The following is a 14,502-nucleotide window of genomic DNA, read 5'->3' on the forward strand; positions in this document are numbered from 1 at the left end:
ATTTTTAGTTTTCAGTTTTATTCTATATCATTTTACATCTATATATTTATTGGTTATTTTAATTTACTACTTATAATTTAAATATGATAATAATATTTACAACATTATGCTATTTTTAAACGTGTTTAATTAATCAGAAGTATAAAATTTATTCTCTTTGTATTGAATCCAAAAAAAAATAAAAAAAAATAAATAAATATGTTTTAAAAATTTTAAAAACGATTACAAGCATTTCTCAAATAAATTATTTTGTAACAATTTACGATAATATAATTATAATTATCGTAATAAAAAATATATTACATGTATGTTAACAACTATCTAATTAAATGATATTTTTAACAATCTAAGTAAAAAAAACATTAAAATAATTTTTTTTTTGTTTAAAAGATTTAGTAAGGTTAGATAGTAAAGAGTATTTGAATTTTATTATTATTATTATTATTATTAATTTGGTGTAGATGGATTTAGTAATATTCAACACTACTTCACTACAAATGTATTTGCGTATGAGTACAATTCTGTTTTGTTGATTTTAGGAACATCTCTTTAAATTAGGTTTTGAGTAGCGAACGTTAAAAGCCGTCAATAGCGACCAAACAAGCCACCAGCAGCACAAGCCCTAGTTCTTGATGCCGCTTATATACCTCATCTCTATACGCTCTCTTTAATTCTCCCTAAATTTCACTGCTTGCAAATCCAGTTTTCCCCTGTTTCCTGTTTCCTCATCGACAGATCAGATCTCTCTGTTAGGTACGTACGACTGTTCTTCGTCGAAATCAGGTTTTCGATTGATGCGTTTGAACTTGTTTATAGATCTCTCTATGATTACTGATAGTTTTGGGTCTTTTTCAAATTTATGTTTCCAATTGATGAATTTCGACGATTTGTAAATACATTTTCGTTGATTGTTCGTCCTAGATCGTTGTTTCATGTTGTTTGATGATTTGCGTTGATTGTAAGTGTCGATATTTTCTGTGCTGGTGAAGATCCAGATTTAGGTTTTGATTTGATCCTTTTGTTTTATATAATTTTGCAAAATAAAATATAATGGCAGTTTAATATAACGAGGGAAGCCATGGATAAAATTGTTGCAATCGCTAGTTAGAAACTACATGTCTACATTGTTTAGCTTCACAAAATTTGATGCTTTTCTCTATGACAAAAAGTCCAAATACGCTGGTTTTAAAAACCTGTTAAAACCTTGTCTGATGATTTAGGGTTACCAGTTAATGAAAGCCTCCAAACCTCTTAAATAAAAGAATTAATCTTTATGTTTTAACGAGTGAGTAGAATTTAAAACCCCTGTATGTGACACACATTTTTTAAACGTTTAAATACAATGCAACATCAAACACTACACTGATAGAAAAATCTGAACACTTCTCAAGACTTTGGTAACATTTACATGTTATGTTTTTCTTTTGTTTACATTCTTTGTAACATACATAGTTGTGTGATTTCATTTGTCCAACAAAATCCAAAATCGTTTGACAAATCTAATCTTGTTTTTCTTTTATTTAGAATTTGTCCCTTCTTTTTTTACATTTTATAGAAACCATTTGATATTTACTAAATTTCTTTCCTTCCAGCAGTTTTGAATCACTTTCATCATGTTTGGGCGTGTTCCAAAGAAGAGTGATAATACAAAGTATTATGAAGTTCTTGGGGTCCCACAAACTGCCACTCCAGATGAACTAAAGAAGGCTTACAGAAAGGCTGCAATAAAGAATCATCCTGACAAAGGTGGTGACCCTGAGAAGGTAAGTTTTTAATAAATTATATTTTATATTCTTTTGTTTTCATGCCAAACATTTTTTTTTTGTAACTTATTGAGTTTTGAAAAAGCCAATAAGTCAATAAGTTGTTTTTAAATGAAATCCCAAACACCCTCTTGAATCCACTAAAATTTTGACAACATTTTCTTTTAAACCTCAAAAATGTCAAAAAACATAATGTCTTTTTATGTGACTTAACCTTTTTTCTAAAACATGGTGATTTTTCAGTTCAAGGAATTGTCACAAGCATATGAAGTTCTTAGTGATCCAGAAAAAAGAGAAATTTATGATGAATATGGTGAAGATGCTTTGAAAGAGGGTATGGGAGGTGGTGGCAGCTCATCTGAGAGCCCTTTTGATATCTTTGAGCAGTTTTTTGGTGGTGGTGGTGGTTTTGGTGGCGGATTTGGTGGTCAGTTTTCTTTTTTTTCTTCTTCTTCTTCTTCTTCTTTATATATATTTTTTACTTTAATTTGTTTGTTAATCATAGCATTTTACTTTCATCCCTTTCTATTAATATATCTAACTTTGAAAAACCTACCAAATTATACCATTACAGTTTCAATTTTTTAATTACATTCTTAACACTTTGCATTTTGAAGAATCTACTCGATTATAGCATTGGATTTACAAGTTATTTCTTATTAGGATATTGTACCTTGAATAATCTTCTCAGTTATTGAAGTGGAAAAGACTTTGTTTTTGGAATGATATTACTATAATTGGGACAAAATTTCATTTATTTGTTTTTTATATAGCATCTAATTTCATTTTGTTTTGTTAAATTGTCCTATTTTACTTTAAAAAATCAACCCAATTATAGCATAGCACTTTCAACTGTTTTCTTGTAAGGATATTATACTTTGAAAAGTCTACTCAATTACATGAGTGAAAATTTATTTGTTTTTTGATGATATTGCTATAATTGGGTAGATTTTTCAATAAAAACCAAATTCATCACTATTTTTTTTTACTCTGAATAATGTATTATTTATAGGTGGAGGTAGTTCAAGAACTAGGAAGAAGCAAGGAGAAGATGTGAAACAAGTTCTAAAGGTCTCTTTGGAAGAAGTGTATAATGGTATTACAAAGAAACTCTCCCTTTCAAGGAATATCTTGTGCAAAAAGTGTAAAGGGTATGTATGTCACAATTATTCTACTTTTTATTTTTTAAAATATTTGTATAAATTTAGTTTCATCATTCAAACTACCTAAAAGCAAGTCAGTTTGGGTTATATATTTTATCTTTAACGATTCGAACAAGTAAAGTAAAAAAAAATATTAGCTAAAGAGTAAATTTTAATGGTCCCCACCGAAAATTTTATATATTGTTTTAAAATATATAAAATTATATTTGGGTTTTATGCAGAAAAGTCCCATTATTTTGATAAAGTCCTAATTTTTTTTGAACAGAAAAGTCCCGATTATTTAATTTTACATGATAATGTCATTTCTTGTTAAAATAAAAATAACTACTTTTTTGTTAATTTGGGCAAAATATTAAATAATCGGGACATTTCTGTGCAATTTTTTTTTCCGGACTTTATTAACAATTTTCCCAAAAAAAAGAGACTTTTCAGCATATTTGTATAAATTTTGCAATGGGGTCAACTGTTATTTATGAATTGCAAAATTGCTTTATTAATGGTCCCCACCAAAAAACATAATATAATAATGGGTTAATCTCAAAAAAACACCTTATATTTTGTGTTTTTTCCAAATTAAACCTCAATTTTTTTTTTCTGCCTGAAAGACCTTGTATTTTTTAATTTTTTCCGGTCTTGGCCTTTTAGTCATTTTTTTTCTATTTTTTTTTTAAAAGTGAGGTTTGGTTTTTTTAGAACAAGTAAAAAAGTTAAGGGTTTATTATGGAAGCATTTAGAAGGTTGAGGATTTTTTCAGAAAAAATGAAAAAAACACAATGCTTCCATAATAAACCCTCAACATTTTTAGTTTTTCTCGAACAAAACCTCACATTTAAAAAAAAATAGAAAAAATGACTAAAAGGGCCAAAATCGGAAAAATGAAAAAAATACAAGGCCTTTTTCAGGCAAAAAATAAATTTGAGGTTTAATCTGGAAAAAACACAAAATATAAGGTGTTTTTTTGAGATTAGCCCTATAATAATTTAGAAAAAGAAATATATATATATATATATATATATATATATATATATATATATATATATATATATATATATATATTTTGCAATCATAAATCTTTTCACAAATACTTTCTTGTAGCCTTGTGTCAGTTACTGTGATTTTGCCATTGACTCATTTTGCTGAAATTTGTGAACATTCTTTAGTTTAAGACATTAATCATATTCATTACATCAAGAGTAAATTACATGAATGGTCCCTATGGTTTGGGGTAATTTACACGTTTGATCCCCAACTTATTTTTCTAACTCAGAAAGTCCCTACAGTTTGGGTAAGGTAAGGTGGGATGGAAGTGGGGTTGGGGGTGTGTTTATTTAAATAAATTAAAAAATCAAGGGCAAAATAGTCTTCTTAGGGACTAAGCGCGCAACAAAAACAAACTGTAGTGACCTTCCGAGTTAAAAAAATAAGTTAAGGACCAAACGTGCAAATTACCCCAAACCATAGGGACCATTCATGTAATTTACTCTTACATTAAATTAACTAACAATTTAATTTAATTAAATATATATTATATTTTTAGGAAAGGTTCGAAAAGTGGTGCTTCATCAAGATGCTTTGGATGTCAAGGATCTGGAATGCGGGTGACAACCAGGCAAATTGGCCCAGGAATGATCCAACAAATGCAACATGTTTGTCCTGAATGTCGAGGCTCTGGTAATTTTATTAATTTATATTAATAATATCTTATTATTAATTATTATTTCTTATTTGTTGAATACATTTAAATTTAATAGGAGAATCGATAAGTGAGAGAGATAGATGCCAACAGTGTAAAGGAAAGAAGGTGACACAGGAGAAGAGAGTGCTTGAAGTTCATGTTGAAAAAGGAATGCAAAATGGTCAAAAAATTGTTTTTGAGGGTCAAGCTGATGAAGCTGTAAGTAAATTTCCACCTCTCTCTTTTTTTAGTACTTTTCAAAAATATACATAATTATCAGTGTGGTCTAAATACAAAGCAACTTTCAATGCTATAATTGGATACATTTTTCAAATTCTTATTAAAACTAAATGAAGGCCAAATGGTAAAAAGTTAGGGATTATTTTCGTAATCCTCATTTCCTTTACTTTTCTCTCTCTCTCTTTTTTTTTTTTTTTTTTTTTTTTTGTTTAATTATTGTTGACTGGATAAATGATGTTTTTAAAAAGGGTTAGTTTCATAAAAAAACCTTATATTTTATGTTTTCTCCGGATTAAACCTCAGTTTTATTTTTTTTCCTGAAAAAAAACCCTGTATTTTCTCACTTTCTCCTAAAAAGCCCTTATCTGTGTCTTTTTTTTTCAGAAAAAACCCCTCAATCTTCTCACTGTTTCCAAAAAACCCCCAACTTTTTTAGTTTTTTCCGATAAAAACCCTCACTTTACAAGTTTATTTTGGAAAAAAAGACTAAAATGGCCAAATAAAAAAAATAAAAAATTGCAAGATCTTTTTTCAGGAAAAAAAATAAAGTTTGAGGTTTAATCCGGAAAAAAACACGAAATATAAGGTCCTTTATAAGAGTTAACCCTTTTAAAAATAATTGAAAAAGTGATGTCACATTTGTGGAAATTGAAGCAAATAATAAACAAAGGCAAATTTGTAAAAAGTTATGACATAAGGTAATGAGGAAAGCGTCATTTCTCAGGTTTTTATTTTTTATTTTTTTTTTATATTAACTTGTTTTTTTCTGCATCAAGTATGTACAGAAAAATCAATAAGGGCAAATTTGTAAAAATTTTCACTTAATCTGGACACACAGCCTTAATCACATTAAAATTGTCGAATATAATTATTATTATACTTGATTAATAGTTTGAAATTGGTTATTTGGAAAGCAAGGGCAAAATGGTCATTTCATCTAACTAACCAATGAAAATCTATAATCTATTTTTGCACAGCCTGATACAGTTACAGGAGACATAGTATTCATTCTCCAACTGAAAGAACACCCAAAATTCAAAAGAAAACAAGACGATCTTTATGTGGAACACAATGTCACCTTAACTGAAGCTCTTTGTGGCTTTCAATTTGTTCTCACTCATCTCGATGGAAGACAACTTCTCATCAAAACTAACCCTGGACAACTCATTAAACCTGGTATTTTATTTAATTACTTAATTACCCTTTTCTTTTCTTTCTAATAAAAGTATGACACTTTTAACAGATCAATACAAAGGAATCAATGACGAGGGAATGCCACAATACCAAAGGCCATTCATGAAGGGCAAATTAGTAATTCACTTCAACGTAACCTTCCCTGAAGCGGGGGCACTAACACCCGAAAAATGCAAAATTCTGGAGACGATTTTACCCTCGAGCACGAGTTCATCTTCATCTTCAATGTCGGTGGATGAATGTGAAGAGACCATTTTACATGATGTAAATATGGAAGAAGAAATGAGGAGGAAAGAACATCAGAGACAACAAGAAGCTTATGATGAAGATGATGACGATGAACCTGGAATGCAACGTGTTGGGTGTAACCAACAGTAAAAAAAAATAAAAAATAAAATTTCATGGTTTTGGAGAGGATTTATATGATATGATATTTTGAAGCTTTTTTTTTTTTTTTTGACTGGCTGATATTATTGTATTTTTTGTTTTTAGGGTTTATGAATTGTTAAGGGATTTGAATCGGTTTTAAGGTGTTATGTTATATTTGATATTTTATGATTATGATATTTATTTATTGAGTAAATTACATGAATGGTCCCTATGGTTTAGGGTAATTTGTCTATTGTTTGTTTTTGTTAGGTGTTTGATTTTTTATCTTACTTAAAAATATTATTTTTTTTTTTGATTTTTTAATTTATTTAAATAAACATACTCCAAACTTCACCTCTTTACTTTACCTGCCTAACAATTTTTTCTTATTGAAATAATAGTTTTTTTAGGTAAGACAAGGACCAAGCGCGTAACAAAAGCAAATAGTAGGGATCAAGTGTGTAACAAAAACAAATAGTAGGGACCTTTCGAGTTAAAAAAATAAGTTAGGATCGGATGTTTCTACAATTCTATTCTAGGGTCGTTTTTGAGAGATATGATAAGATGTTTTTAAAAGAATTTATAATAATTTGTCATATAGTAACTAAGGGGTCGTTTGATAGTTGCTAATTGAGTTAGACCTGACTGAGTTGGTAGCTAACTGGGTTAGAAGTTCTGATTGTTTTCACATGTGACTGAGTTTATGTTGTTTGATTATTTATCTGACTAACTATGGTGAATAATGAAAAATGACTGTATTACCCTTATGTTGTGTTAGATAAATGAAATTAACGTTCATGTATACATAAATAAATAAATGTTAAACATGTTACATAAATATATACACAAATATGTACACATATACACATATACACCAAGATGTTGCTATCTTGTATTTGTTTTTCTCCCAAAGGGCTACACGATTTGAAGCAATAAAGAGAAAATCATTTGAAGCAATAAAATTTGAAGCAATATACACCAATACACAATATTTCAAGCCAACCTACAACTGTTTCACAACCAATAAAGAATAAAAACTGTACATTCACTAGTCGTTAATTTAATATCTTTTTTTTGCCATGAAAAGAGAGAGATACGTAATTCACATATACACAAATTAAAACTAAATCCCATTAAGAAATCATATATTTCACAGCCAAATACATAAGGAACGAGTAGGGGAATAATCAACAAAGAATAAAAAAAAATCAGAATGTGCGTTTTCTGTTGTGGAGGTTATCAACGAGAACAAAAAAATGAAGAATAAACAGGAACGAATGATGAACATGTTGATCGGTCCTGCTGTAGCTACGATCGCTGCCTTCTTTGTGCTTCAACTTTCACTGCCTTCTCTGTGGAGGTTATGAACGTACGTAGGGTAAAAATGAATCCGCATTATATGACATATCCCAGTCCAACGATTGAGAGGGAAGGACCGAATCATGTTATTTTCTTGGACCGAGTCTAAGAATTGGACCGAGTCCTTCATTGCAAAAATGAAATCAAACATCCCAATCTATTTTTTTTGGACCGAGTCCTCTCTTGGACCCAATTAGAAGCATAAACAAACGACCCCTAAGTGATGGGTGGTTTGTTTCTCCTCTTAATGATCCCATTAAGAGACTAGCTCTGGATCGTTAGTGTTTGGTTGAAGTTTTTTTACCCTCTTAACAGGTCAGATATGACAAAAATGATCTGGATCGTGAAGAGGTGAGAATGAATCTGAACGAAAAAAAAATACTTCTAATATCCTTGCCCTAACATAACACACGCCTGTGTGTTTTCTTTCTCCCCAACTATACATCGAACCCTCCTTCATCATTCTCCCTTTTTCTCGGCGTCGACCACTTCTCCCCTGCCAGTCGCGCCGCTCCGCTTCACCTTCTTCACCTCCACTCTCGATTCCTCCCCTTTGCCGGTAAGTTTATGCTCCTTTCTTTTTGGTCAATTTCTTTCAGGCCAATCTTTATGGTCGTTTTTTTTTTTCAGGCCCTAAAAACATGTTCTGCTTGATTTATGTTCTTCTGCTTGAAATTGGAGCTTGATTTATCTCCAACAATGTTTCAGATGTAGGATCACAAGAAACCTAATGATCCAAAACCATAAACAAAACGGGTGCATGTAATGTGCAAAATCAACGTGGAATAGGAAAATGAACCCAGAAAATTAGGAAGCAATGGTTACAAGGTCCAATTTTTTCTTGACCTTCCAAATCCCTATTCTTTTCGCCATTTCTCATTCCCATCATCTCCCCAATTTCTTGTAAAAATCATCATTTTATGATCCGGTTGATAATTGAACGAATTTATTGTGAGACATTATTATAAAATTTGTTATACTGTGATCTAAGGATCCGTATATGTCAAATTTGGATGTTGTATGATGTAAAATTTGTATGCAAAAAAATATTTTAAAGGGTTAAAATGGTCATTTTCATCATTAAGAGGTACACATTCAGATGACTAACAAATATTAATTTATCATTCAGATACAAATTCATACAAATTCATACAGAACATCTATATCATCCAGACATCTACACCATCCATATATGAATCATCCATAAGCAACCAAACAGCCGCTGAATGGGATATAAAACTCATTTAAGATAGTTTATTATTAAATTATTATATGGTACATAAATCTTTTTTAAGGGTTGGGTGTATTTCAAGTTTGCATTTATATTTTTATGACAAAATTACATAAATGGTCCTCATGGTTGACAAAATCGACCAATTATGGTCCTTATGACGAATTCTTTACACAGATGGTCCCTGTGGTTTCAAAATCTTGCAAAGATGGTCCTTTTGACTAACGGCGTTAACTTTTTCAGTTAAGTCCTATGTGAAATGACATATTTACCCTTCATGCATAAGGACGCTTTATGTAATATGTTTATACCACATGGACCATTTATGTAATTTTCTCGATTATTAATTATTTTTTATTTATTTATTTTAGTTAAAAATTTAAGTATTTAGATTTGTCTAAATTTATTTTTTAATATATATATATATATATATATATATATATATATATATATATATATATATATATATATATATACACACACACACACACACACATGCATGCTAACATTTTTTAACGTTTTGCGCAAATTATTTTTTCTAATCTTTTTGATATTTTCTTCAAGTAAAATTTTTAATGTTTTTTATTTTGACGTTTTATTCGAATATATATATATATATATATATATATATATATATATATATATATATATATATATATATATATATATATATATATATATATTATGTTCGAATACATTTTTCAACATATAGTATGTTTATATTTGTTAAAGGATTTCACGGCTATTGTAATTATAATTCGTAACTTAATTCACTTTCACCTATGTTTTCATTTTTTTTCTTTTATCAGGTTATATAATTATTATTTTTTAATTCAAATGTTTAACTATATAAGGTTGTATAATTATTATTTTTGTAAGCTAATTTATTAACATTTTTTATAAAAAAGTGTAAAATGTTTGTTAAACGTGAATATGATTAATATAGATTAGGTAGACATAGGCTACGCTGAGACAGCCTCACAACGTTGCCGAGAACGACCGGGTCATTTCATATTGGATTTAAAAAAATTATTTCGAGTTATTATTTTTTTGTTTTTAGCAGTGTTGTAAAAAATCACAACTAGGTCCCGATTAATCTCAGATTAATCCCTAAGCGCTACCTGACCGATTAGAGGCCCTTGCGTTGTGATTTTTTATAACACTGCTAAAAACAAAAAAAAAAAAAAAAAACTCGAAATAATTACATTTAAATTCAATGTGAAATGACCTGGTCGTTCTCGGCAACGTTGTGAGGCGGTCTTAGCTTAGCTTATGTCTACCTAATCTATATTAATCATATTCACGTTTAACAAACATTTTACACTTTTTTATAAAAAAATGTTAATAAATTAGTTTACAAATATAATAATTATACAACCTTATATAGTTGAAAAATGTATTCATAACGTCAAATAAATAAATAAATAAATAAATAATATTCGAATAAAAAGTCAAAATAAAAAACATTAATAAATTTACTTGAAGAAAATGTCAAAAAGATTAGAAAAAATAATTTGAGCAAAATGTTAAAAAATGTTAGCGTGTATATATATATATATATATATATATATATATATATATATATATATATATATATATATATATATATATTAAACAATAAATTTAAACAAATCTAAATCTTTAAATATATAATTAAAATAAATAAAAAAAAGTAATAAATAATAGAGAAAATTACATAAATGGTCCCTGTGGTAGAAACATATTACATAAAGCGTCCTTATGCATGAATGACAAATATGTCATTTCACATAAGACTTAACTGAAAAAGTTAACGCTGTTAGTCAAAAGGACCGTCTTTGCAAGATTTTGAAACCACAAGGACCATCTGTGTAAAGAATTCGTCGTAAGGACCATAATTGGTCGATTTTATCAACCATGAGGACCATTTATGTAATTTTGTCTATTTTTATATAACACGGACAAAGCGCATTAATATGGTTTGGTTTTGTTATCGTTCTAGGCATGTATGATATTTAATGTTTATATTCCCCATATGTATTTATTTTTAACTAGATTGGTTTGTATTGGTGTGGACAAAATTTATTACGAAAGGATTGAAAGCCGCTTTAATTTTTTCTTTTTATAAATATTTACAATAATTGAAAATTTATAGAAGACAAAACTGCACAAATAGTCTTTGTGGTTTGCTCAAAATTGCCACGTTGGTCCAAAAAAGTTTGGACTAGCACCAGAGGTCCAAACTTTTCATTTTGTTGCGAATTTGATCTAGTTTTCTATTAGCTTTTTCATAATGACTATTTTACCCTTATTTTTTTTCTTTTTCAGTTTTTTTATTATTTAAATGTTTTTTTGATTAAAAGGGAGAAAAAAGAAAATTTGCATTTTGCCATTTTCTATTTTATTTTATAATTTTTTATAACAAATTAAAAATGAGATCTCTCTCTCTCTCTCTCTCTCTCTCTCTCTTAAACACACAAACCAACCTTCTCTCTCAATCCTAATCCATGAAATCCTCCCGATTCCAATAGCTATTGCACAAGAACTGGTACCTAAATCCACCCACCAACCTTCGTTCAATTCTTGACTCTGCTTGATCACATCTTCCACCAGATCGATTATCAGCTCGGTTTCAGGACTTGGAATCAGAACACCTTCTTCGACACTTAGAACCAAATCCTTCGATGGTCACATCCTGAAACAATTTTCTCTTTTCAATCCTTTGCTTCCATAAAGAGTAAAGATCACCCAAATAAGCTCTTAATTGCAAAACAGTGGTGTGTTTGGATTCGTTGACGGTTAGTAATGGTTTTGGGTTTTCTAGAGCATCTTCATTCAAAATGGAGGTATCTATAAATTACCACCGAGCCACAATAGTACACAAAAAATCCAAATACACATACAAAGATATGGTTCATAAATCAAACAATGGTGTAGAGTTAGGGTTCAAATAAATCAAACAATAGTTCAACATATTATATTGGTAACCTGATGAAGCTTCTTGAAGATTTGAGTATTGATATCTCCAATTTGAACTTCAAACTAATATTCGTGACTCACTTCGAACAAAGAAATAAGCTTTCTACTTTGCAATCCAAGGATTGTGGGTGGAGGTGGAAGTTTATCTGCCGGTAAGAGGAAAAGGGGCGGAGCCGATCGATGGGCAGATGGTAGATCGGAAGGAGATACGACAGGGATAACCGATTTGGCTGGATCAGTGTCGAACACTTGCTCTGTCCATTGACTACGTTTTCGAATCTTCAAATTCAAGCAAATGTAACCCTAAAATCGATTACATTTGAGGGAAGAAGAACGAAGATTGAGAGAGATGGGCTGATAGCGATAATGGAGACTTTACAGGTAAACCGCATTGTCAATCAGAGAGAGTAAGAATTGAAGATCTCGGTGGAAATCTCATACACAGTCGGTGGAAATCTCATACACATCAGCTTTCATATCTGAGAAATACCTTTTCGATTTGGAATGGATTAGAGAGAGAGACTAATTTTATTTTTTTTATTTTTTTTTAAATCTGAAAATCAGAAATACAATTAAGAAAAAAGAGAAAATCAAATTAACAGGGTCAAATCCGTTATTTTGAAAAAATTTAGAACAGATTGGACCAAACAAGCAACATAATGAAAACTTTGGACCTTTGGTGCTAGTCCAAACTTTTTTAGACCAAAGTGGCAATTTTGAGCAAACCACAGGGACCATTTGTACAGTTTAGTCTTCATAGAATAAAAACTAAGCAGATAAATTTGCATCACGTTGTTTATGAGGCTTCTTCTTGTTCCAAATCATCAGTTCATCTCAACAGCCAATCAATAGGAATGTGGATGGCATCGGAAACATAGAATCATTGCATTTCATACCAAAAATGTCCCTAGCATTCAATCCAATCTTAGTGTCCTGCTTTCCTACTTCCGCATGAGATTCACATGAGTATGAAATCAGAAAGCAGAGGTGCACTACATTTATCCATGTCTTCAACAAGAACAACCGTTTGGTGCTTATCAAGTGTTTTAATTTTGTATATAAGAGGTAAAAGTAGAATATAATTACATGTCGAAGCTGAAAACATCCAATTTTTTAAGGGTTTATGTCATAATTCAACAACGAACTAATTGTATATTGTGACGGACTATTTATTCAACTATAAGAATACCAAAGGATTTCAACTTGAGGCAATACCTAACTTCCTCCAGAGAGGAATCTTAGTTGTTTCCTCACCCAAGTCATTTAACCTTAGGGCATTGCAAGATGGAAAAGGGAAACAGATCTTCAAAGACAAGAATTATAAAAACATTGTAACTCCCAAATCTGCTTTTGTATCAATTAGATCCGTTTGATGGTGCGAAATCCCAATCAAACGGATGATGCCAGATCTAATTAAGAAGAAGTAGAAGAAGAAGATGATGAATCTTGTATGATTTGATTAGAATGTAGATCCAAATACAAGATTCACACACAACTTATGCACACTTAAGCTCCTATCTTCTCTCTTCTATCACACCTTGGATTTCACACACTTAAGCTCCTCTTGACCGTGCACTCCTCACCCACCTAACATCTATTTATATGGAACATGGGCCGTGAATAGGTTCACGGCCGTAAACACAATCGTAAACACATATTACTTTACAGAAAAATACATTTTCCTAGAAAAGTAAAGTATAAACCAATATTTTAGACCCAACAAACATGGAGAATTAAAAGACCTTAGTGTTATATTGTAAGTTGTGTAAAAAGTGCCTGTCTTAGGATCTGCCTAGTCTTGACAAACACTTTCTTGTAAAATGCTAACATTTGCTTCTTTACTATGCATGTAAAAGAAAATTAGCTATATTTACATGTAACATATTTAGTTGTATATCTTAATTTGATTAAAAATGGTGTGTGGGCAGAGAACGTTACAAAAATGGACTCATTAAGGATAGTTTCAGAAATAGTCCCTTTGACAGGAAACTATCATACCAATGGTCCTTATGGCAGGAAACTATTTCAAAGATGGTCCTTGTGATCGGGTAAATGGTCATTTTGGCAGGAAATAGCTACAAAATGGTCCCCGTGGCAAGAAAAGACGACTCTTTCATGTACACTTTGGGAAGTTTTTTCGTAGACAATTTCTCATTGGCTACTGTGAAATGCGAACTCTTCATGAATTGATCCACAAGCACCTAATTCATGTCGTGACCTCCCTTCATCCTGGGTAGCTTAGTCACAAAATCCATGACGATGTCTTCATACTTATCCATGGGTACTAGTAAGGGTTCCAAATTCCCATATGGTTTCTGATGTTGTGCTTTAACTCTTACGCATGTCACACACTTAGCAACGTCGAGCTTTATCCTTGGCCACCAGTATTATGGTTTCAAATCCATATACATCTTGGTGCTACATTGATGAATATAGTACATGGTTTTGTGAGATGCTACCATTATAAGATCCCTTATACCTCCTATCTTTGGCACCCAAATTCTGTTTTGGAATACCTTTAATCCTTTGTTATTTGTACCGAACACTAAC

The 14,502-nt window shown here is 30.4% G+C and overlaps 1 protein-coding gene and 1 long non-coding RNA gene across 3 annotated transcripts; both read left to right on the forward strand.

The window, feature by feature from the left end:
- The first annotated feature begins 530 nt into the window (after positions 1–530).
- On the forward strand, positions 531–6,618 carry LOC111915010 (dnaJ protein homolog 2). 2 transcript variants are annotated; one of them, XM_023910716.3, is made up of 8 exons: positions 531–753; positions 1,593–1,763; positions 2,007–2,190; positions 2,776–2,914; positions 4,464–4,597; positions 4,678–4,820; positions 5,819–6,017; positions 6,085–6,618. In XM_023910716.3, the coding sequence occupies exons 2-8, from the start codon at positions 1,614–1,616 to the stop codon at positions 6,411–6,413; spliced, it is 1,278 nt and encodes a 425-aa protein (XP_023766484.1). In that variant the 5' UTR covers positions 531–753; positions 1,593–1,613; the 3' UTR covers positions 6,414–6,618. The 2 variants fall into 2 exon arrangements, with proteins under 2 accessions (XP_023766484.1, XP_023766483.1); XM_023910715.3 differs by having other exon boundaries at positions 532–753; positions 1,596–1,763.
- A 1,385-nt stretch (positions 6,619–8,003) lies between these two features.
- LOC128133105 (uncharacterized) lies at positions 8,004–8,834 on the forward strand. The gene is made up of 2 exons (XR_008231292.1): positions 8,004–8,322; positions 8,394–8,834. It is a non-coding gene; the product is annotated as an uncharacterized LOC128133105 (long non-coding RNA).
- The last annotated feature ends 5,668 nt before the right edge of the window (positions 8,835–14,502 follow it).

This window comes from Lactuca sativa, chromosome 3 (assembly GCF_002870075.4).
Source record: "Lactuca sativa cultivar Salinas chromosome 3, Lsat_Salinas_v11, whole genome shotgun sequence".
Lineage (NCBI taxonomy): Eukaryota > Viridiplantae > Streptophyta > Magnoliopsida > Asterales > Asteraceae > Lactuca > Lactuca sativa.

Excerpts from the sequence above, each read along its gene's own strand:
- LOC111915010 (XM_023910716.3), top strand. The coding sequence starts at position 1,614 with ATGTTTGGGCGTGTTCCAAAGAAGAGTGATAATACAAAGTATTATGAA. Across the intron at positions 2,915-4,463 it reads TTGTGCAAAAAGTGTAAAGG|GAAAGGTTCGAAAAGTGGTG; the intron begins GTATGTATGTCA and ends TTATATTTTTAG. Across the intron at positions 6,018-6,084 it reads TGGACAACTCATTAAACCTG|ATCAATACAAAGGAATCAAT; the intron begins GTATTTTATTTA and ends CACTTTTAACAG.